At 42.9% G+C, this 24,135-nt stretch overlaps 1 protein-coding gene across 4 annotated transcripts in view; it reads left to right on the forward strand.

Annotated features, from left to right (window-relative positions):
* phrf1 (PHD and ring finger domains 1) overlaps nt 1-24,135 on the forward strand; it is a 188,827-nt gene that overhangs the window by 115,217 nt on the left and 49,475 nt on the right. For 3 of the 4 annotated variants that reach the window (XM_059976263.1, XM_059976264.1, XM_059976265.1), the window contains 3 exons: nt 4,365-4,486; nt 6,215-6,402; nt 9,011-9,133. In XM_059976263.1, the coding sequence (XP_059832246.1) occupies nt 4,365-4,486; nt 6,215-6,402; nt 9,011-9,133 (433 nt within the window). The remainder of the gene's footprint in view (nt 1-4,364; nt 4,487-6,214; nt 6,403-9,010; nt 9,134-24,135) is intronic. The other variant, XM_059976266.1, reaches the window with a different exon arrangement.

Here is a 24,135-nt window from a genome sequence, read left to right on the forward strand (position 1 = left end):
CACAGTGGTAGACTCAATACCAGAGACCCAGCTGCTATGACTTTCCTCTGTTATCACATTGTCCCCACAGCTATATCCAAAGTGATGTACCGGTTGTTGAGGGAATGGCCATGGGTACACTGCACTGGCTCTGTATTCCCTTTCCCTTTCCTGACTGTCTCCCAATTTCCTGTATCCTGCACCTTGGGTGTAACTGCCTGTCTATGTCCCCCTCAGCCTCCCAAATGATCTGGAGTTTATCCAGTTCCAGCTCCAATTCCTTAATGTGGATTGTTAGAAGCTGCAGATGGATGCACTTCTTACAGTTGTAGTTGTCAGGGACACTGGAGGTCTCCCTGCCTTCCCACATCCCACAAGAGGAGCATTCCATTATCCTGCCTGGTTTCTGTACTGTCCTAACTGAGCAGATGTAAAGAAGGGAAGGGAAAAAAAACTTTACCAAGAGCTCTTCTTTTTTGCCTTCTCTGACTGAAGGTTAGCACAACACCCTGGGTTGAAGGGCCTGTACTGCTCTATTTTTAATATGTTTATACATTTGTAAGACACAGAAGCGTGCAGTTTCATCTGATTAGTTGAAAATGTAGATTGCTTCAAGTGTCTGTAATTGTCATTATTTTCCTTCGACTGTTTCTGGCCATTACTATTTGTTACTATAATTAACACCTTTATACTTTAATGACTTTCTTGAACCTTTCCGCAGTTGGCCCCTCAGCAGTCAGTGTCGTTCTGATGCTCTAATGCTTCCTCTGAACTTGCTGCAGTCGTTTACTGGATTGGTGCAGGGATCAGGGTGGAGGTGGGCATGTGGGAGGTAAAGGAAAGGAGCCAAGGTTGAAGAAACCCATATGTGTTTAACAATCATGGGATATTAAATAATTCAATTATTTATTGAGATACAGTGTGGAATAGGCCCCTTGAGGCATGCCGTCCAAACTCCCTCAATTTCACCCTATCTTAATCACGGGACAATTTACAATAACCAGTTAACCAGCCAACTGGTACACCTTTGGACTGTGGGAGGAAATCCATGTGGTACAAACTCCTTACAGGCAGCACTAGGTACTGAACCCTCAGTCGTTGGTATTTTAAAGCATTGTGCTAACCACTACGCCACCTTCATCAGTGTCAGAAACTTTGGGTTCAACATTTTGAAACACTTCAGTAATACTGTGTGTAGAAATGTCAAAAGTCATCTAATCTCAGATGTATTTTTAAGCCTAAATCTTGACATTACTGTTCTACAAAATAACATAATCTGTTATTTCTATGTATTTATACAATATGTTGTCGATTCTGCTCCCAGTTATTTCCCTCTACTACTCACCTTTGAACTGACTTTGAGTGTAGTGATCCTGATGAGCCTGTGGGTGTTCTATCAGCTTCATCCACTTTGCCCAGTTAATGGTGTTGGTAAAACTCCCTGTGAACAATTACAATTGTGCAAATAGTATAACCACCTTGAACCTTTTGGTAAGTTGGTTTATTGTATTGCATGTCATTCATACAGATCAGATCATTACACAATGCATTGAAGTAGTACAAGATAATAATAATGCAGAATAAAGTGTAACGGAGTAAGTGCAGAGCAGGTAGACAATAAGATGCTAGATCACAATGAAGCTGTGAGATCTGGATATGATCCATCCAGAGCAGGTAGACAATGTGGTGCAATGTCATAACATCATGGATTGTGTGATCTGGATAGTATCCTTTCCATGGTGCATCAATATAGGTTAGTGAGGGCAACGGAACAGGCCAGATTTTTTAGCCACTTGACGTGGTAGAAGCACTGGTGAGCTTTCTTTACTTTTGACTAGCTACTGATCCCCAGAGGACTTCATGCTCCATTAAGTTAGTCTGTGCCGGCTTGTGGTGTAATGGCATCAGCACTGGACTTCAAGGCAGATGGTTGTGAGTTCAAACCCAGCTGGGTCCCAGCCTGGGCAGCAGCAGTATCCACGCAGAAGAAAGGCAATCTACTTCTGTATCTTGCCATGCAAACCCTGTGGATGCTATGGTCCATGAGGTCACAAAGGGTCAGACTCGAACAACAAGTTAGTTTAGCAGCCCTTTCCACCACAGCCCTTTGCTCTGCATGTTCCATATCTAGCACCTCTTGCATTATAGATCTACATCGAGTGTAGCACAACGCTTTACAACACCAGTGACGGGTTCATTTCTTGCTGCTGTCTATAACAAAGTTTGTGCAGTGCCAATAGAAAGTATTCACCACCCCGCCCCCCAGAAGTTTTCATGTTTTATTATTTTACAAAAATGAATTACAGTGTATTTAATTAGGCTTTTTTGACACTGATCAACAGAAGAAGACTCCTTTGTGTCACAGTGAAAGCAGATCTCTACAAAGTGATCTAAATTAATTACAAATATAAAACACCAAATAATTGATTGCATAAGTATTCACCCCTCTTTAATATGACACACCAAATCATCACTGGTGTTGCCAGTTGGTTTTAGAAGTTACATTATTAGTTAAATGGAGATACGTTTTTAGAGAGTTGTGTGCAGTCAAAGTGTTTCAATTTATTGTAGTAAATTGATTGATCTGGAAGGTCCAACTGCTGGTTTGTCAGGATCATGACAAAAATTATGCCATGAAGGCAAAAGAACACTTAAAGCGACTCTGCGTATGAAGGTTATTGAAAAGCACAAGTAAGGAGATGGATACAAGAAAATTTCCAAGTTACTGAATATTTTGGAGTGCAGATAAGTCAATCATCAAGAAATGGAAAGAATATGGCACGGCTATAATTTTGCCTAGAGCAGGCTGTCCTTAAAAAACAGAGTGACCATGCAAGAAGGGGGCTAGTGAGGGAGGCCACCAAGAGACCTATGACAACTGTGGAAGGGTTACAAACTTCAGTGGCTGAGATGAGAGAGACTGCATATACAACTGTTGCCTGGGTGTTTCTCCAGTCATAGCTTTATGGGAGAATGGTAGAGAGAGAAAAAAACGCAAGTGAAATCACGGTTAGAGTTTGCCAGAAGGCATGTGGGAGACTCTGAAATCATCTGGAAGAAGGTTCTGTGGTCTGATGAAACCAAAATTGAGCTTTTTGACCATCAGACTAAACGCTGAGTTTGGTGTAAGCCTAACACCGCACATTATCAAAATCACACCTTCCCTACTGTGAAACATGGTGGTGGCTGCATCATGCTGTGGGGATGCTTCACTGCAATCAATTATTTTGTGTTTCATATTTGGAATGAATTGAGATCACTGTATAGAGATCTGTTTTCACTTTGACGCAAAAGACTTTATCTGGGGATCAGTGCCAAAAAAGTCAAACTAAATCCACTGTGCTTCAGTATTGTAAAACAATAAAACATGAAAACTTCCAAGGGGGGTAAATACCTTTTATAATACTGTACCTTCTCCTGCATGATCATACAGGTTTTCTCCAGGTGCTCCAATTTCCTCCCACACTCCAAAGACACACCAGTTAGTAAGTTAATTGGTGAATGGGTGTATTTGGGCAGTGCAGGCTCATTGGGCTGGAAGGGCCTGTTACAATGCCGTATCCCTATAAATAAATAAATAATTTCCAAGCATTTGCTGTTGGGTCATGAACTGATCAGGAAGCTGCTGCACCTTGGGTCAAAGCTTGCTGTAAAGTTTGGGCATACAGTTATAGTGATAACTGGATGTACCACTCAACTGGTTATGAATGTCTGATTTTTGCTTTTCTTCACCTACTTCTACCCATTTATTTTTGGACATAACAGTGGACACCTCAAAGCTGAAAGTTAATTTATTGTAAATGTATACATATGTTACAATATGAACTTGAGGTTCATTTTCTTTCAGGGATATACAGGAAAAAATTCAATAGAATTTGCAAAAAACTATACATAAATAGACAACGACTGATAAACAGCCAAAGTGCAAAAGATGACAGACTACAAATGATAAATAGTTCTGAAAGCATGAGTTGTAATGAGTCTTCAGTTGTCTGTAGGTTGTGGGATCAGTTCGGTGTAGTGGTGAATGAAGTTACCCTTGCCAGTCCGGGAGCCTGATATTTGTCACCCGTGATTTGATTTTGCTGTCAGTGTCACAAATACGAGAAAACCTCCAGATCCTGAAAATCCAAAGCAACACACACAAAATGCTGGAGGAACTCAGCAGGCCAGGCGGCATCTATGGAAAAGAGTAAACAGTTGATGTTTCTGGCTAAGACCCTTCATGAGGACTACTTACTTCATTGATGTCAGTGTGTTGAGCAGGACAAGAATGCGAGATGGAATTTTGTGTAGTGGTTGTAGTTTCTAGCTGTGCAGTCAGCACCCACATTGACTGAACATGCTGACTGGTGTTGTAACCTTCTCTCTTTCCCCTACTACAGGTAAAAAAAGGAAAAGAACTGGAACACAAAAATCTCGCAGTAAGACCGGAACTAAGATCAGTGAAAAGAGCATGAGAAAACGCAGGAGAAAGGCAAGGAGAAAGAAAGGCACAAAGAGAGTGGTGAGAGCAGCATCAATAAAGAGTTAAACTTGGGGAACCTGGGAGAGTGTGGACCTTGTGGTAAGGCAAGGGTTAACAGAATGTCCAGGAAAGGATAGGCTGTAAACGGACAGACAAACAGCCCAGTCAAGCACTCAGAAGAGGTCTGGAGATGAGATAACCAATCCAAGGCGCACGCACATCAACAATTGCTTTATGTAGATACTTTATTGATCCCAGAGGAAATTACTGTGTCACAGTAGCATTACAAATACACAGATATGCAAATATTAGAAAAAAAAAAGAAAGAATAAAAATTAAGTTACCTCAAACAGTCTGACAAGGGGGAGGGGGTCATCACTTCCCCAGCAATAGGTTGACTCATTATAGAACCTAATGGCTGAGGGTAAGAATAACCCTATGTAGCGCTCTTTGGAGCAGTGCAGTTATCTTAGTCTATCACTAAAAGTGCGCCTCTGTTCAGACAAGGTGACATGCAGAGGGTAAGAAACATTGTCCAGAATTGCCAGGATTTTCCAGAGGGTCCTTTGTTCTACCACAGCCTCCAGGGTGTCCAGTTTGACTCCAATAACAGAGCCAGCCTTTCTAATCAGTTTATTGAGCCTGTTGGCATCACCTGTGTTGATGTCATTGCTGCACATATACACCGCATAGAAGATTGTACTGGTGACAACAGACTGTGAGAACATATGAATGAGAGGCCTGCATATTGCAAAGGACCTCATTCTCCTCAGGAAGTAGAGGCGACTTTGGTCCTTCTTGTACACAGCCTCTGTGACGGTGCTCCACTCAAGTCTGTTACCCAGTTGTAAAGATACTTGTTGGTCCTCACCACATCCACATCCTCACCATCAGTAGTAACAGGGAACAGTGCAGGCTTTGTCTTCTTAAAGTCCATCACCATCACCTTTGCCTTAGATGATTCAGCTTGCACCATTTGGCAAAGTCCTCCACCAGGGCCCTGTATTCATCTTCCTGTCCTCCCTTTGTACACCCAACTATTGCTGAGTTATTAGAGAATTTCTGCAGATGACAAGACTCAGTTTTGTATCTAAAGTCCAAAGTATACAGGATAAACAGGAAACTGTCAGACACACAGCTCTGAAGCCACACTTACTGTGGTCTGCCAGTCCATTATCTAAGATACAATCAAGGTGCCAACGGGCTTTGAACAGAGCTTTCCCCCCCAGCAATGAGGGCTGTGTGATACTGAAGGCACTTGAGAAATCAAAAAACATGATCCTCAGTGCTACCCTGCTTATCCAAATGGGGACGGGCTCTGTTCAGACAGATGACAGCAACACCTACTCCAGTGCACTGGTAGGCAGACTGCAGAGGATCCAGGGCTCGGATTAGCCTCTCTATGGTCTTCATGATGTGTGAGATCAGGGCCGCTAACTTCAAAGTGTCATCGGTTGCCAGTTTGTAGTTTATATTGACTTTTACCGTGTGCATTGTGAATGGTGATTATTCTTGCAAGTAAGGAATTCAAACATACACAGTTCACCAGTGGTCATTATTTGTAACTGTTAGTCAGTCCTATACAAAAATGACATTTCTCTGTTCAGATTTCAGAACAGTGTGGTGATTGGAACCATGCTGTTGTGTGTTCTGGGTCTAGTTACTTTTTATTTTCGGGGGTGAGAAGAGTAGTGTCAGTGTGGTGGTGTATTCCGGTGAGAGTTACCCTTGGGGAAATGTGGGTAACCTTTCTATATATTCATTTAGGTAAAGCCGAGTATCACCGTGCACTCACGCATTGCAAAGAGCCTTGGCCTGGGTAAACCTGTAAATGGGCTCTCATTTCCCTCTGTGTACAAGCCACTGGAACCATCCCTGAAAGTCATGCGGACAGACATCGGAGCGGCTTCATTCTCTGTGTATGGTGACCCAAATGACTTGGACCCATTCGAAAGGTTAGTTTTTCTTTTGATTAGAATTATAAAGATTAGCTTTATTTGTCATGTACATCGAAACATAATGAAATCCATCATTTAAGTTGGTGTCAAACACAATACAGTTTTGATTTTGTCATTTAAAAAAAAAGTTGGATAGGTATATGGACCAGCAAGGAATGGAGGGTTATGGGCTCAGTGCAGGTCGGTGGGACTAGGTGAGTGTAAGTGTTCGGCACAGACTAGAAGGGCCGAGATGGCCTGTTTCCATGCTGTAATGGTTATATGGTTATAATACCTAGAAATATAGAAACATAGAAAACCTATAGCACAATACAGGCCTTCGGCTCACAAAGCTGTGCCGAGCAGTTCTTAGTATAGAAATTACTTAGGGTTACCCATAGCCCTCTATTTTTTAAGCTCCATGTACTTATCCAGGAGTCCCTTAAAAGACCCGATCATATTTGCCTCCACCACCGTTGCTGGCAGTCCATTCCACACACTCACCAATCTTTGTGGAAAAAAAAATCTTATCCCTGATATCTCCTCTGTACATACTTCCAAGCACCTTAACTGTGCCCTCTCGTGTTAGCCATTTCAGCCCTGGGAAAAAGCCTCGGACTATCCACACGATCAATGCCTCTCATCATCTTATACACCTCTATCAGGTCACGTCTCATCCTCTGTCACTCCAAGGAGACAAGGCTGAGATCACTCAACCTATTCTCATAAGTCATGCTCCCCAATCCAGGCAACACCTTTGTAAATCTCCTCTGCATCCTTTCTATGGTTTCTACAGCCTTCCTGTAGTGAGGCAACCAGAACTGAGCACAGTACTGTAAGTAGGGTCTGACCAGGTCCTATATAGCTGCAATTTTACCTCTCGGCTCCTAAGCTCAATTCATGATTGATGAAGGCCAATGCACCACATGCCTTCTTAACCATTGGGTCAACCTGCGTATGATGATGTGTTGCAAGTGTCACCATGTTTCCAGCACCAACATAGCTACCCATAAATGACTAACCCTAACACGTACATCTTTGGAAGTGGGAGGAAGCTGAAGCACCCAAAATGGAAACCCAAGGTCATGGGAAGAATGTACAAACTCCTTACAATTACTTTTAGTCTGTGAAAGATACAGTGGCTAACACATTGGAGAAAATCCCCAAGGATATCATTTGGTTGCTTGAAGTGTCTTACTCTAAATTGGAGCCACGGAGTCAGGGCACTCTTGCAGGCAGGCAGCTGAAGGAAGATGGCAGTCCCACACGTGAGGTTGCACACATTCCAGCCAATGAGTGTTTCTTTGTGATTGTATTCAATTCTGTATAAAAATGGCATTTCTCCATTCAGACTTCAGAACAGTGTGGTGACAGTCTTCCTTTTGTCTTGTTAAGTCTTGATCAAAGCACAGTGATGACAATGCTTCCCGCTTTCCTTAATCCACATTCTGGAAAAGAAGATTGTTGATTTAGATAGACACTGTTAAAGCAGTGGTATTAATTTAGTTCTAGTTTACTGTTTTCTGACTGCGATCTGAGGCTCACCAGCTACCCTCACCTGGTTTAGCCCGCCTGTCAAAGCAGTGTACAGTCGGCCCTCCTTATCCGAGGATTCAGCATGCGCGGATTCAACCAACCGCGGATCGGGAAAACCCAGAAGTTCTTTCTCCAGCACTCGTTGTTTGAGCATGTACAGACTATTTTTTTCTTGTCATTATTCCCTAAACAATACAGTATAACAACTATTTACATAGCATTTACATTGTATTAGGTATTATAAGTAATCTAGAAATGACTTAAAAGTACAGGCAGTCCCCAGGTTATGAATGAGTTCCATTCCTGAGTCCGTCTTTAAGTCGGATTTGAAGTCGGAACAGGTACATCCGGTATTATTTAGCATCAGTTAGTCAAATATTTTTCTTAGTATATAGTACATATTTTACCTTTCTATGCATATAAAACACTTAAGACACATATGTATTTCAATAATTAAACCACTGCGTTGCTTAGTAATAATTGTAGCTTTCATTAGGGCAAGGCCTTTCACATACTCCATTAAAATTGTTCCGACTGTTGCCTAACGCTTTTCCAATGACTGATGTAGTTTCACCTCTTTCCAATTGCTTTATTACTTCCACCTTATTTTCAATCGTGATCGTGATTATTTTCGAGAACAGAAACACTACAGAGTCTGAGCTGCGCTGGGTCCTAATGTCCACTGCACTGAGACGTAAAAAAAAGTCTGGGGTTCCGCTGGGTCCTAAAGACCACCGCACAGAGACAGGGTGAATAAGGGACTTGAGCATCCGCGTTTTTTGGTATCGGTGGGGTGTCTCGGAACCAATCCCCTGCAGATAAGGAGGGCCGACTGTACCAGAATGTAGCTGCTGTTACATGCAAATAGCTTGGAGCCACAGGTGGGAACTGAGGGTCCAGTGGGCCCCAAAGGTATGTAAGCTGCCGAAGAATGGACAGAAGAAGCCCTTTCACCAGAGGTGCTAGCCCTCCCTAGACACCCAATGCATAATGTCCTGAAATAAGCCAATGCATCTTCTTTCTACATAAAATTAACAGTATTTTAGAATGCATGAAATCTAACTGGTCTGTAATGGCTGTTATCTTCCAGTGGTGCTGAACCTGACACTTCAAGTGTTGGGTCCCTCCTCAGCAACAAGAGAAAGGTTCTTTCCCGCTCTGCCTTGCGATCTCATCAGCCAGTAGCCAGGCCCATCTCTGTAAAACTATCCAGGTAAGCAATGGTATTGGTTCATTGTTGCCGTGAGAGGAAACTCTAAAGTTCAAAGTAAATTTATTGTTACCATATACAGTCCTGAGTTTCATTTTATTGTGGGCTTCATTGTAAATACAAAGAAACAAAATAAAATGATAACATAAATATGGAGAGCATGAGATGAAGAGCCCTTGAAAGTGAGCCCAGAGGTTGTGTGATCAGTTCTGTGTTGGGGAGAGTGAAGTTATCTCCTCTGGTTCAAGAGCCTGATGGTTGAGGGGTAACAACTGTTCCTGAATCAAGTGGTGCAAGTCCTGAGTCTCCTGTACCACCTTCATGATGGCAGCAGTGAGAAGAAAGCATGGCCTGGATGGTGGGGGGTCCCTGATGGCGGATGCTGCTTTCCTGTGACTGCACTCAGTAGAGATGCGCTCGATGGTGGGGAGACTTTACCCGTGATGAACTGGGCCACATTCACTACTTTTTGTGGCCAAATGTCACCAAAATATCTCTCTCAGTATGTCAGAGTTTGTTCAACACCATCTCTGTCAAATCTGTTGGCTGCTTTTAATTAGTTAATAATTTTAGTTTCTTAATTCTTTCCCAGACATAGTTGTCAAATTAACTGAACCATGATTGAGTGGGCTAATCATGTGTTTCACTTGATGACTCTACGTAAATCACAGTGGCATCTCTTGAGCTCCTGTTGGTCTCCAGAGATGAAGGCTTTATCCCTTGCACTGAGAGCAACATGCACTGAACTATTTATCCAAAGCTTCTTGTTTGGGTAGACCTGGACCGATTTTTGGGGAACAACATCTTCCGTACATTTCCGAATAAAGTTTGTGATCACCTCTGTGTATTTGGAGATGTTCTCAGCTTGAAGTACCTCCCAGGTAATGCTATCAAAGCAGTCTTGTAACATTGAGTCTGATTGGTTGGACCAGCAGTGGACGGTTTTCACTACAGCGGCTGCTTCTTTCTGTTTCTGCCTGTAGGCGGGCAGGAGCAAAATGGAGGAATGGTCAGACTTTCCAAATGGAGGGCGGAGAAGTGATTTGTAGGCATTGCAGAAGGGAGAGTAGCATTGGTTGAGAATGTTTCCTCCCTGTGTGCTCACATCGATGTGTTGGCAGAACTTTGCATAAGCTCTGCTTAGCGACGGTTGGTTACAGTCTCCAGTGATGATGAAAGCAGCCTTGGGGTGTGTAGTTTCATGGATATTAGTGGTTTTGCAAAGTTCATTGAAAGCCAGGTTGGTATAGGTCTGTGGTGGAATGTACACAGCTGTAGTAATAACAGACATGAATTCACTAGGCAGCCAGAAAGATTGACATAGCAGCATAAGGTACTCCGGATCTGAGGAGCAAAGGGATTTGAAGCTGTGTGCGCTACTGGGTCGCACCAAGCATTGTTCACCTTGAAACATACTTCCCCACCTTTTCTTTAGGCCTGTTCGTGTCTATCCAAATACTTGTATATTTGGTCCCTTAGAATACCTTCCAATAACTTTCCCACAACTGATGTCAGTCTCAGCAGTCCATAATTTCCTGGCTTAGTTTTTGAGCCCCCATCGATTAGAGTTGACCATGAGTATTCCATCCTAGCTGTCTAGATGCGCAAACCTGGGCAGTACAATACGGAGAGCAAGCTGTTGCCATGTAGCTGTTTGCGGGTACAATCGGGTCTTTTAAGCGCCTCTTAGATAGGTACGTGGAGCTTAGAAAAATAGAGGACTATGTGCGAGGGAAATTCTAGGCAGTTTCAAGAGTAGGTTACATGGTCGGCACAACATTGTGGGCTGAAGGGCCTGTAATGTGCTGTAGATTTTTATGCTCTATATAGCAAGCTCCCCCTCTCCACACAACTGATGAACACAGAGGAACAGCAGAGACCAATGCACTTTGATGCCAGCAGCGTCGTAGGAATTGCCAGTCAGAATTGAACTCAATGAAGGACTGCCTTAGGGACTCCAGCTCTGAATTTTTCCCTTGGGGTTTTAAGGCACCAGTAACCTGCCTTTGCCCCTTCTGTCAGTAAAAGCAGTTCTGCTGGGTTTATTAGCTAAGCTACATGAAAATGCCAGGAGCTGGTCTTGGTTGTCAAAGGCTATTTGAGGCGCACGCCATTGAGATCATTTAATAGGTGGTGGGAGCTTGTTTCCACTACCACCCCTGACCATAACAACCTTAGCGAACCTTTATGAGGCTTTATGTTTAGAACCTCTTTTAAACAGTTGAAAAACATTGGCTATCCTCCAATCCTCTGGTACCTGTCCTGTCACGAAGGATGATTTAAATATTTCTGCTAGGGCCCTGGCAATTTCTGCACTTGCCTCCTGTAGGATCCAAGGAACACTTTGTCAGACCCTGGTGATTTATCCACCCTGATTTGCTTCAGGATAGCAGACACCTCCTCTGTAATCTGTACAGAGTCCATGAGATTGATGCCACTTTTTCTCACTTTTATAGATGCTGTGTCCATCTCCTGAGTAAGTACAGATGTAAACAGTTTGTTTAAGATCTCCACCATCTGTTTTGGCTCCACACCTGCATTACCATTCTGATATTCCAGAGAACCAATTTTGTCCTTTGCAGTCCTTTTGCTGTTAACGTATCTGTAGAAACACCTTGTCTGCTAGAGCAACTTCATGCCATGTTTTAGCCTTTCTGATTTCTTTCTTTAGTGTTCTCTTGCATTTCTTATATTCCATAAGTACCTAATTTGTTCCTGCTTGCCTATAACCTGCTATGTACCTCCTTTTTTCGCTTAACCAGGGCTTCAATATCTCTTGAAAACCAAAGTTCCCTACACCTGTTACCCTGACTCTTTATTCTGACAGGCACATGCAATAGGTTTCAATAGGTACACAATAAGTGTATACAATATACATCCTGAAATTCTTTTTCTTTGCAGAAATCCATGAAAGCAGAGGAATGCCACAAAGAATAAATTACAGTTTAATGTCATTCTCCACCTCCCCAGTTCCCCCCAACCATGCACAAGCAGCAGCATGGCAACAACCCCCCCACCCCCACCAGCAAAAAGCATCAGCCCCCTCCACCGAGCCCAGCGTGCAGCGAGCATCAATAAAAATACAGACTTGCTGTACCCCAAAGACTACTCATTCACCCAGTAATTTGACATACCACAGACTCTCCCTCTCCCTCTCTCTCAAAAGAGGTGACCCCATTTCACAGCGAGAGGGGAGACATAACTAACAACTTGCTGATTTATGACGTTAAAGGTCTGTTGCGTCACTTTTTCCGAGCTCTGCGCCCAGAGAATCGGCCCCAGAAGGGCGCAGCTCTTTAGGCATACAACTCACAGCAGCTAACCCGCTGCTCCCGTTGTTCTGTGTACTCCCACGACGTTTCAGTTGGGGCACTGGCTAGCATGAGCACATTTCCAGAGCCACGGAAATCCAGCACCCTGAAGGCGTGTTTGTCTTCCAGTCCGTGCCCTTGGGATATTAAAAAGCGACTGGTCATGAGGCCCTAAGAGCAGATCCCATTCCCGCAAAGAACCAAAGTCAGAGTGTATCTGCAGGTCAGGGTCTTCAAAAAAACCTTGAAAAGGAAAAGAAAAGAGATATCAAAGATAGAAATAGAACTGTTTCCAAAGATGCAAGCAAAGGAGTTGCCATTTACTGCCGTCATAACTTCGCTCCACTCCCCCAGAGTGTTGTACTTTCAAAATGTCATTTTTGAAGTCCACTTACCAAGTAAACCTTTGCCAGAAAACAGCCTGGCCCAAACCATACTTGCTAGATCATTTCTGATACCCTAAAAATTTACCTTTCTCCAATTTGGAACCTCAATCTGCAGACCAGACTTTTTTTTTGCATATTTACTTTGAAGCTAATGGCATTGTGGTTACTGGTGGCAAAGTGTCCCCCTACACAAATTTCTGTCACCTGTCCTGTCTTCTTCCTGAATAGCGGATCCAGTTTCACACACACTCTCGATGGGAGCGTTTGCAAACTCTATCCCATCTCGTCCTTTTACAGTATGGGATTCCCAATCAATATGTGGAAGTTTAAAATATCCTACTTTAACATGCATGTCTTGCAACAGTCTGTAATCTCTCTACAAATTTGTTCTTCTAAATCCCTAGGACTGTTGGGTGGTCTGTCATATAGCCCATTAATGTGGTTATACCTTTCTTATTTCTCAGTTCCACCCATAATCCTCACTAGATGAGTTCTCCAGTCTGTCCTGATGGAGCACTGCCGTGACTTTTTCCCTGACTAGTAACACTACCCCTTCTTCTTTAATCCCTCCTACTTTACCATGTCTAAAGCAATGGAACCCTGGCCAGTCTTGCCCCTTCTGCAGCCAACTCTCACTAATGATGCATTGCCATAATTCCAGGTGTTGTTCCGTGCCCTGAGATTACCCATCCACCTTTCTACGATACTCCTTGCATTGAAATACACACAGGTCAGGACATTAGTCGCATCATGCTTTTGATTCCTAACTTGGTCTGTAGTCTTACCAACATCTGTCTTCTCAACCTCTCCACTAACTGTTCTGGCACTCTGGTTCCCATTCCCTTACAACTCTAATTTAAACACCACTGTGCAGTATTAGCAAACCTTTCAACTAGGAAATTAGTTCTCCCTGTAGTTCAGATGCAAACTGTATCTTCTGTACAGGTCCCACCTTCCCTGGAATAGATCCCAATGATCCAAAAATCTTGTACTCTCCATCCTACACCAAATCTTTAGCCACGTGTTAAACTGTGTAACCTTCCTCGTTCTAGCCTCACTAGCACGTGACATGCATAGCAATCCTGCAATCACAACCTTGGAGGTCCTGCCCTTTAACTTAGTAGTGCTAGAAAGTTCGTGAATGCTGTACAATTTTCTCTATTTCTGCATAAATATGACCTAAAATGTGATCAGATCTCCACATAAGTCCTAAAAATAAAGAGAACCCAATTAAGTAAAGCACATTATACTTGTAATTTATTTGTTGAGAAAAATGATCCAATATTGCATGTATTTGTTGGAAAAAGTATGTGACCCTCTGTGGTAATGCCTTCTACAAAATCAATGAGATGGGATTGGTGGTGTGCTTTGTGGAGGTGTCTTGCCCTCAAAAAAAGTCAGGTTACTGACAGAGTCTACACTCCTCAAGAAAGATCTGTTTAATATGCACCATGCCTCAATCAAAACAACTTTCAGAGGACCTTAGAAGAATTGTGGAGACACATGAAGCTGGGAAAGGCTACAAAAACATTTCTAAAGACCTGAGTGCTTATGTCCACAGTAAGAGAAATTGTCTGCAAATGGAGGAAACTCCATACTGTTGCTGCTGTCCCTAGGAGTGGGCAGTCTCCAATGATCAACCAAGAGCACAACATGCAATGCTGAAGGTGTTGAAGAAGAACCCAAGAGGTTTGCTGAGGCTATTGGAGAGAGTTGAAACTAGAATTGCTGGAGGGTGGGAACCAATTTGAAGAGACGGAAGAAGAAGCAGTTGGCTCACAAATAGAGAAAGCTTGGACACAGTGTGAGAGGGAGGATAGGTAGGTGATAGAGAAGGGACGCGCCCAGACTGATGGTTTGAGATGTGTCTATTTTAATGCAAGGAATATTATGATCAAAGTGGATGAGCTTAGAGCGTGGATCAGTACTTGGAGCTATGATGATGTGGCCATTACAGAGACCTGGATGGCTCATGGGCAGGAATGGTTACTTCAAGTGCCAGGCTTTAGATGTTTCAGAAAGGACAGGGAGGGAGGCAAAAGAGGTGGGGACGTGGCACTGTTGATCAGAGATAGTGTCATGGCTGCAGACAAAGAGGAAGACATGGAGCGATTGTCTATAGTGTCTCTGTGGGTGAAAGTTAAGAACAGGAAGGGGTCAATAACTCTACTGGGTGTTTTTTATAGATCACCCAATAGTAACAGGGACATCGAGGAGCAGGTAAGGAGACAGATTCTGGAAAGGTATAATAATAACAGGTTGTCATAGTGGGAGGTTTTAACTTCCCAAATATCAATTGGCATGTCCCTAGAGCAAGGGGTTTAGATGGGGTGGAGTTTGTTAGGTGTGTTCAAGAAGGGTTCTTGACACAATATGTAGATAAGCCTGCAAGAGGAGAGGCTGTACTTGATCTGGTATTGGGAAATGAACCTGGTCAGGTGTCAGGTCTCTCAGTGGGAGAGCATTTTAGAGATAGTGATCACAATTCTATCTCCTTTACCATAGCATTGGAGAGGAATAGAAGCAGACAAGTTAGGAAGGTGTTTAATTGGAGTTAGGGGAGATATGAGGCTATCAAGCAGGAACTTGGAAGCATAAATTGGGAACAGATGTTCTCAGAGAAATGTACAGAAGAAATGTAGCAAATCTTCAGGAGATATTTGCGTGGAGTTCTGCATGGGTACTTTTCAATGAAACAGGGAAAGGATGGTAGGATACAGGAACAGTGGTGTACAAAGGCTGTTGTAAATCTAGTCAAGAAGAAAAGAACTTACGAAAGGTAATGATAAAGATCTAGAAGATTATAAGGCTAGCAAGAAGGAGCTTAAGAAAGAAATTAGGAGAGCCAGCAAGGGCCATGAGAAGGCTTTGGCAGACAGGTTTAAGGAAAACCCCAAGGCATTCTCCAAGAGGATAAGACATGAGAGAATAGGACCAATCAAGTGTGACAGTGGAAAGGTGTGTATGGAACCGGAGGAGATAGCAGAGGTGTTTAATGAGTGCTGCAGTATTCACGACGGAAAAGGATCTTGGTGATTGTAGGGATGACTTACAGTGGACTGAAAAGCTTCAGCATGTAGATATTAAGAAAGAAGATGTGCTGGAGCTTTTGGAAAGCATCAAGTTGGATAAGTCACTGGGACTGGATGAGGATGAGATGTACCCCAGGCTACTGTGGGAGGTGAGGGAGCAGATTGCTGAGCCTCTGGCAATGATCTTTGTATCATCAATGGGGATGGGAGAGGTTCCAGAGGATTAGAGGGTTGTGGTTGTTGTTCCATTATTCAAGAAAGGGAGTAAAGATAGCCCAGGAAATTATAGACCAGTGAGTCTTATTTCAGTGGTTGTTAAGTTGATGGAAAAGATCCTGAGAGGTAGGATTTATGAACATTTGGAGAGGCATAATATGATTAGGAATAGTCAGCATGGCTTTGTCAAAGGCAGGCCATGCCTTATCAGCCTGGTTGAATTTTTTGAGGATGTGACTAAACACATTGATGAAGGTAGAGCAGCAGATATAGTATACATGGATTTGATAAAGTACCCCATGCAAGGCTTATTGAGAAAGTAAGGAGGCATGATATCCAAGGGGACATTCCTTTGTGAATCCAGAACAGGATGGGTTAGTAAATTTGCTGATGACACAAAGGTTGAGGGTGTTGTGGATAGTGTGGAGGGGCTATCAGAGGGACATTGATAGGATGCAAAACTGGGCTGAGGAGTGGCAGATGTAGTTCAATCCAGATAAGTGTGAGGTGGTTCATCTTGGTAGGTCAAATATGATGACAGAATATAGTATTAATGCTAAGACTGTTGACAGTGTGGAGGATCAGAGTGATCTTGAGGTCTGAGTCGATAGGACACTCAAAGCTGCTGCAAAAGTTGACTGTGTGGTTAAGAAAGCATACAGTGCATTGGCCATCAATCGTGAGATTGAGTTTAGGAGCCAAGATGTCATATTGCAGCTGTATAGGACCCTGGTCAGACCCCACTTAAAGTACTCTGCTCTGTTCTGCTCGCCTCACTACAGGAAGGCTGTGGAAACCATAGAAAGAGTGCAGAGGAGATTTACAAGGACGTTGTCTGGATTGGGGAGCATGCCTTATGAGAATAGGTTGAGTGAACTTAGCCTTTTTTCGTGGAGTGACGAAGGATGAGAGGTGACCTGATAGAGGTGTTTAAGATGATGAGAGGCATTGATCATGTGGATAGTCAGAGGCTTTTTCCCAGGGCTGTGATGGCTAGCACGAGAGGCGCAGTTTTAAGGTGCTTGGAAGTAGGTACAGAGGAGATGTCAGGGGTAATTTTTTGACTTAGAGAGTGGCGAGTGCGTGGAATGGACTGCTGGTGACGGTGGTGGAGGCGGAAATGATAGGGGCTTTTAAGAGACTCCTAGATAGGTACATGGAGCTCAGAAAAATAGAGGGCTGTGGGTAACCCTAGGTAAATTCTAAGGTAAGGACATGTTTGGCACAGCTTTGGCTGAAAAGCCTGTATTGTGCTGTAGGTTTTCTATGTTTCTATGTAACAGCAAAAGCCCTGCGGAAATCTCTAGAACTTGCTAACGTTTATGTTCATGTGTCTACTGTAAGAAAAATACTGAACAAAAATGGTGTTCACGGAAGGACATCACAGAGGAAATCACTGCTCTCCAAAAAAAAAATTGCTGCATGTCTCAAGTTTGCAAAAGACCACCTGGATATTCTACAATGCTTCTGGGACAATGTTCTGTGGACAGATGAGAAAAAAATTATCTTTTTTTTCAGTAGAAATGCCATTGCTATTTTTGGAGGAAAAAGGACACTGCACACCAATACCAAAATCTCATCCCAATATGAAGCATGGTGGAAAGTGCTTGATGGTTTGGGGTTGCTTTGCTTCCTCAGGGTCTGGACAGCTAGCAATTAATGAGGGAACAATCAATTCAAAATTGTATCAAGATATTTTACCAAAGAATGTCAAGGTAACGGTCTGTCACCTGAAGTTGGATAATGCAACAAGACAATGATCTGAAACAAAAGAGTAAATCAACAACAGGATGGTTTAAAAAGAAGAAAATTTGAGTTTTGGAATGGCCGAGTCAAAGTACTGACCTTAATCCTATAGAAATATGGTGGAAGGACCTGAAGCAAGCAGTTCATGCAAGGAAGCCCACAAGTTGAAGCAATTTTGTTAGGAGGAATAGCCTAAAATTCCTCCAAGCCGATGTGCAGGACTGATCAACAGTTACTGGAAACGTTTGGTTGAAGTTGTTGCTGTACAAGGGGGTCACACCGGTTACTGAAAGCAAAGGTTCACATTATTCCAACAACTATATGTAATATTGGATCATTTTTCTCAATATATGGACAAGAATTTCTGCATTATTTATTTAATAGGGTTCTCCTTATCTAGTTTTAGGACTTGCGTGAAGATCTGATTGTGTTTTAGGTCATATTTACGCGTAAATAGAGGAAATTCTACAGTTTTCACATACTTACTAGCACGACCGTAGTACTTAACTCCCTGAACTACCTGTGCAGAGTCTCATCACTCGGTCTACCCATGTCTTTGACCGTGACCTCTGGCTGTCAGCCCTCCCACTTTGGAATGCTGAAGACTCGATCTGAGATGTCCCAGACTCTAGCACCCAGTGACACCCATTATGTCTTTGGTGATATCCCAAGTCTCCTCAAGCTTCAGTGGAGAATGAGCCCCTTGGCCAATCAGTTTTATGCGGACTCCAAGCACAGAATCCCATCTGCTCCTTTGCTCTGCAACTTATTTTGGAGAATATCTGAAAAGGCGGCATCTGTCATTACAGACCCCCATCAGCCAAAACATGCCCTCTTCTCATTACCACCATCATAGAAAGAGGTACAGCAGCCTGAAGACCCACTTTCAATCTTTGGGAACAGCTCTTTCCCTCTGCCATCAGAGTTCTGAACAGGCAATGAACCAACCCATGAACACTACCTCACATTTTTTGCTCTCTTTTTGCACTACTTATTTATTTTATATATATATATCTTATTGCTATTAACATTACATACTAATATTACTTATTTAATCTTTATGTATATATCTCCATCAGGGAGGAAGCTACATAGCATCCACGCCAGGACCTCCAGACTCCAAAACAGTTACTTTCCCCAAGCAGTAAGGCTGATCAACACCTCCACTCACTAACCCACCCCTCCACAGCCCAGCCACCACTACTTTATCATTTCCTGTCAGTCACCTTATGTACAGACACTCCTGTATCTGGTGTCACTTTATTGACGTACAATTAAACTATGTATATAAGCTATCTTATGTATTTATATTTTTTGTGATTTTTTTATTATTGTGTTCTTTATCTCATTGTTTTATTGTTTTTTTGTGCTGCATCAGATCTGAAGTAACAGTTATTTTCTTCTCCTTTACAGTTGTGTATTGAGAATAACATTAAACAATCTTGAATCTTGAACCTTTGGTAGTGTATTTTATGTACTGCATTGTACTGCTGCAGAACAATACATTTCATGATATACTGTATAAACCTGTTTCTGATTCCTACGTAGTCACCTCCTCTTTGATTTACCTACTCCAAGGGATAATTTACAGTGACCCATGAACCTGTTGGGCAAAGGGGAGGAAATTGCCTTATCAAGAGGAGAATCATGTTGTCACAGAGAGAACAAACTCCTAACTCACACAGCATTAAGGCCAGTACCGAACACAAGTCCATGGCACTGGAAGGCACAGTGCTAACTGCCGCACTGCCATATCTACTATATATGACCATAAGATGCAAGTGCGAAATTAGGCCATTCAGCCCATAGTCTGCTTCACCATTCTTTCATGTCTGACTTATTAACTGTCTCAACCCCATTCTTCTGCATTCTCCCTGTAACCTTTGACACCCTGACTAATTAAGAACATATCACCCTCCGCTTTATGTATGCCTAATGATTTGGCTTCCACAGATTCACTACCCTCAGGCTAAAGGAATTCCTCCTCTTCTCTGTTCTAAATGTACATCCTTCTATTCTGAGGCTGTGCTCTCTGGTCCTAGACTCACCCACTGTAGGAAAAATCCTCTCCACATCCAGTATATCTAGGCTTTTCAATATACAATAGATTTTATTGAGATTCCTCCACATTCTTCTAAACACCAGCAAGTACAGGCCCAGAGCTGTCAAACGCTCCTCATGCATTAATCCTTTCATTCCCAGAATCATACTCAGGAACCTTTTCTGACCCTTCCCCAATGCCAGCATATCTTTTGTCAGATAAGGGACTTAAAATTGCGTGCAATACTCAAAGTTCAGTCTGACCAATGCTTTATAAAGCCTGAACATTACATACTTGCTCTTACACATCTAGTCCTATATCCTTGGGTTTTTTTATTGAACCTTGCCCGTTGGTCATAAAAGCCTCTTATCTCACATTTAATTGACTCAAGGTTTCTCAATGTTTTCTTATGTTAATACAGAACTAAAAATCACGTTCTTTGTTCCTGCCAGTACAGACAAGTTTGCTGATGCAGTATTAAATTCAGAGGTTTATATGACCCTTCTGTGAAGTCTCTTTGCTGGCTAGCGGGTAGTCAAAACAGCCCAAACCATCACCAGCAACAGGTTACTTGCTGTATACAGAAATGTGCCAGAAAAGGGCCAGTAACATCATTAAAGAGTCTGCCCACCCTACTCACCCTCTCATCAGGGAGGAGGCTATGTAGCAACCGTGCTCGGACCACCAGACTCAATTTCCAAGACACTTTACACTTCTGTACTGGAAATGACATTAAACAATCTTGAATCCTCAATCTTGATCCTGTCAAGTTAAAATCTCAATTTTAATCACCCCACACTTGTATAGTCCTTGTCTTACATCACCAGAGATTGTCTGAAGAAAATTAGTCCCAATTTTGCTCTTTCTGCAGCACACACAATCTGCTACAAGAACTCAGCAGACTGAGCAGCATTAGTGAGAGGAAACCTTGCAGCGATGACATGAAACGTCAACAGTTTTTTTCCTTCCACCGGCTTTGTTTGATTTATTATTGTCATATGTAGGGAGACACAGTGAAAAGCTTGTCTTGTGTACAATTCATGCAGGTCAGATCATTATGAAAGCCCTTTTTTACCGGGCATCTCTAAAGACAGCTTGTTGGTTTCTTGCTGACAGCCACTGGGCTCAGCAGTGAAAACCGTCTTTCTCAAACTCTGTACATCTATGGTTAGTATGACTTGGGTCCCACCAAAACTGGGAAGTTGATAAGCCTCAGCCACCCAAACCCCAATCTGTGCGATACTGTGTAAATACTGCCCCCATGCAATTAGCCTCTTGCAAGAAATAACAGACCATACACTGTATGCAATTATAAAGAAAGTATAACTACAAATTTCAGCTTTATCAAACAGTTAGTAGGAAAAAAGAGAGAGAGAAAAAAATAAAAGGGTCGATTACAGTTAACCCAGTCCAAATGTGCACATAAGTTGGATCTCATTTTGAAATTGTCTTTCAATCGCACTTTGGAGCTTCAGTTTGCATGAAGGCACACACCACCTACTGAATGTCACTCGAAATCCATCTCGAGCAAATGGGCTCCCCCGTGGGACTATTGATCCTTCCACCTTGAAGCCATTCATCTGCACAAAGCACCCTATGCAACAGGGATGACATTCTCAGCCATCTTACCTCCTGCCTTCTCCTAGCTCCCACCAAAAAGACCTTGATCCATACCAGTGTCCGTTATAAAAAAACTGTCCACCCAGCTTTCTCAAGAAAGGTTTGCTTAGGTATGCTAAGGCTAATGGGGAGAGTTTAAACTAGAATTGTTGGGGTGTGGGAACTGAACTGAAGAGACTGGGGAAGGGGCGGTTGGCTCACAAAAAGAGAAAGCGTGGTGTGTGAGTGAGGATAGGCATGTGATAGAGAAGGGATGAGCTCAGATGGATAGTTTGAGATGTGTCTATTTTAACGCAAGGAGTGTTGTGAACAAAGCGGATGAGCTTAGAGCGTGGATCAGTACTTGGAGCTATGATGTGGTGGCCATTACAGAGACCTGGATGGCTCAGGGACAGGAATGGTTACTTCAAGTGCCGGGTTTTAGATGTCTCAGAAAGGACAGGGAGGGAGGCAAAAGAGGTGGGGGTGTAGCACTGTTGATTAGAGATAGTGTCACGGCTGCAGAAAAGGTGGATGTCATAGAGGGATTGTCTGCGGAGTATTTGTGGGTAGAGGTTAGAAACAGGAAGGAGTCGATAACTTTACTGGATGTTTTTTGTAGGCTGCCCAGTAGTAACATGATATCGAGGAACATATAGGGAAACATCCTGCAAAGGTGTAATAATAAGAGTTGTTGTGATGGGAGATTTTAATTTCCCAAATATCGATTGGCATCTCCCTAGAGCGAGGGGTTTAGATGGGGTGGAGTTTGTTAGGTGTGTTCAGGAAAGTTTCTTGACACAATATGTAGATAAGCCTACAAGAGCAAAAACTGTACTTGATCTGGTATTGGGAAATGAACCTGGTCAGGTGTCAGATCTATCAGTGGGAGAGCATTCTGGAGATAGTGATCATCATTCTATCTCCTTTACAATAACATTGGAGAGAGATAGGTGCAGACAAGGTAGAAAAGCGTTTAATTAGAGTAAGGAAGATTAGGCTATCAGGCAGGAAATTGGAAGCTTCGATTGGGAACAGATGCTCTCAGGGAAAAGTACAGAAGAAATGTGGCAAATAGGGGATATTTGTGTGGAGTTCTGTACAGGTACGTTCCAATGAGACAGGGAAGTTATGGTATGGTGAGGGAACCGTGGTGTACAAAGGCTGTAATAAATCTATTCAAGAAGAAAAGAAAAGCTTACAAAAGGTTCAGAGAATTGGGTAATGTTAGGGATCTAGAAGATTATAAGGCTAATAGGAAGGAGCTTAAAAAGGAAATTAGGAGAGCCAGAAGGGGCCATGAGAGGGCCTTGGCGGGCAGGATTAAAGAAAACCCCAAGGCATTTTACAAGTATGTGAAGAGCAAGAGGATAAGACGTGAAAGAATAGGACCTATCAAGTGTGACAGTGGGAAAGTGTGTATGGAACCGGGGGAAATAGCAAAGGTACTTAATGAACACTTTACTTCAGTATTCACTATGGAAAAGGATCTTGGTGATTGTAGGGATGACTTGCAGACTGAAAAGTTTGAGCATGTAGATATTAAAAAAGAGTATGTGCTGCAACTTTGGAAAGCAACAAGTTGGATAAGTCGCCCGGACCGGATGAAGTGTACCCCAGGCTACTGTGGGAGGCGAGGGAGAAGATTGCTGAGCCTCTGGCGATGATCTTTGAATCATCAATCGGGACAGGAGAGGTTCCGGAGGATTGGAGGGTTGCAGATGTTGTTCCTTTATTCAAGAAAGGGAGTAAAGATAGCCCAGGAAATTGTAGATCAGTGAGTCTTACTTCAGTGGTTGGTAAGTTGATGGAGAAGATCCTGAGAGGCGGGATTTATGAACATTTGGAGAGGCAGAATATGATTAGGAATAGTCAGCATGGCTTTGTCAAGGGCAGGTCCTGCCTTATGAGCCTGACTGAACTTTTTGAGGATGTGACTAAACACATTGATGAAGGAAGAGCAGTAGATGTAGTTTATATGGATTTCAGCAAGGCATTTTATAAGGTACCCCATGTAAGGCTTATTGAGAAAGTAAGGAGGCATGGGATCCAAGGGGACTGCTTTGTGGTTGTAGACGGGTCATATTCTGCATGGAGGTGGGTGACCAGTGGTGTGCCTCAGGGATCTGTTTTGAGACCCTTATTCTTTGTGATGTTGATAAGTGACCTGGATGACTTAATGGAGGGATGGGTTAGTAAGTTTGCTGATGACACAAAGGTTGGCGACGTGGATAGTGTGCAGGGCTGTCAGAGTTTACAGCGGAACATTGACAGGATGCAAAACTGGCCTGAGAAGTGGCAGATGGAATTCAACCCAGATAAATGTGAAGTGATTCATTTTGGTAGGTCAAGTATGATGGCAGAATATAGTATTAATGATAAGACTCTTGGCAGTGTGGAGGATCAGAGGGATCTTGGGGTCTGAGTCCGTAGGACGCTCAAAGCAGCTGCGCAGGTTGACTCTGTGGTTAAGAAGGCATACGGTGTATTGGTGGAATTGAATTTAGGAGCCGAGAGGTCATGTTGCAGCTATATAGGACCCTGGTCAGACCCCACTTGGAGTACTGTGCTCAGTTTTGGTTGCCTCACTACAGGAAGGATGTGGAAGCCATAGAGAGGGTGCAGAGGAGATTTACAAGGATGTTGCCTGGATTGGGGAACATGCCTTATGAAA

Source organism: Hypanus sabinus, chromosome 7 (genome assembly GCF_030144855.1).
Source record: "Hypanus sabinus isolate sHypSab1 chromosome 7, sHypSab1.hap1, whole genome shotgun sequence".
In the NCBI taxonomy this organism is placed as follows: Eukaryota; Metazoa; Chordata; class Chondrichthyes; order Myliobatiformes; family Dasyatidae; genus Hypanus; species Hypanus sabinus.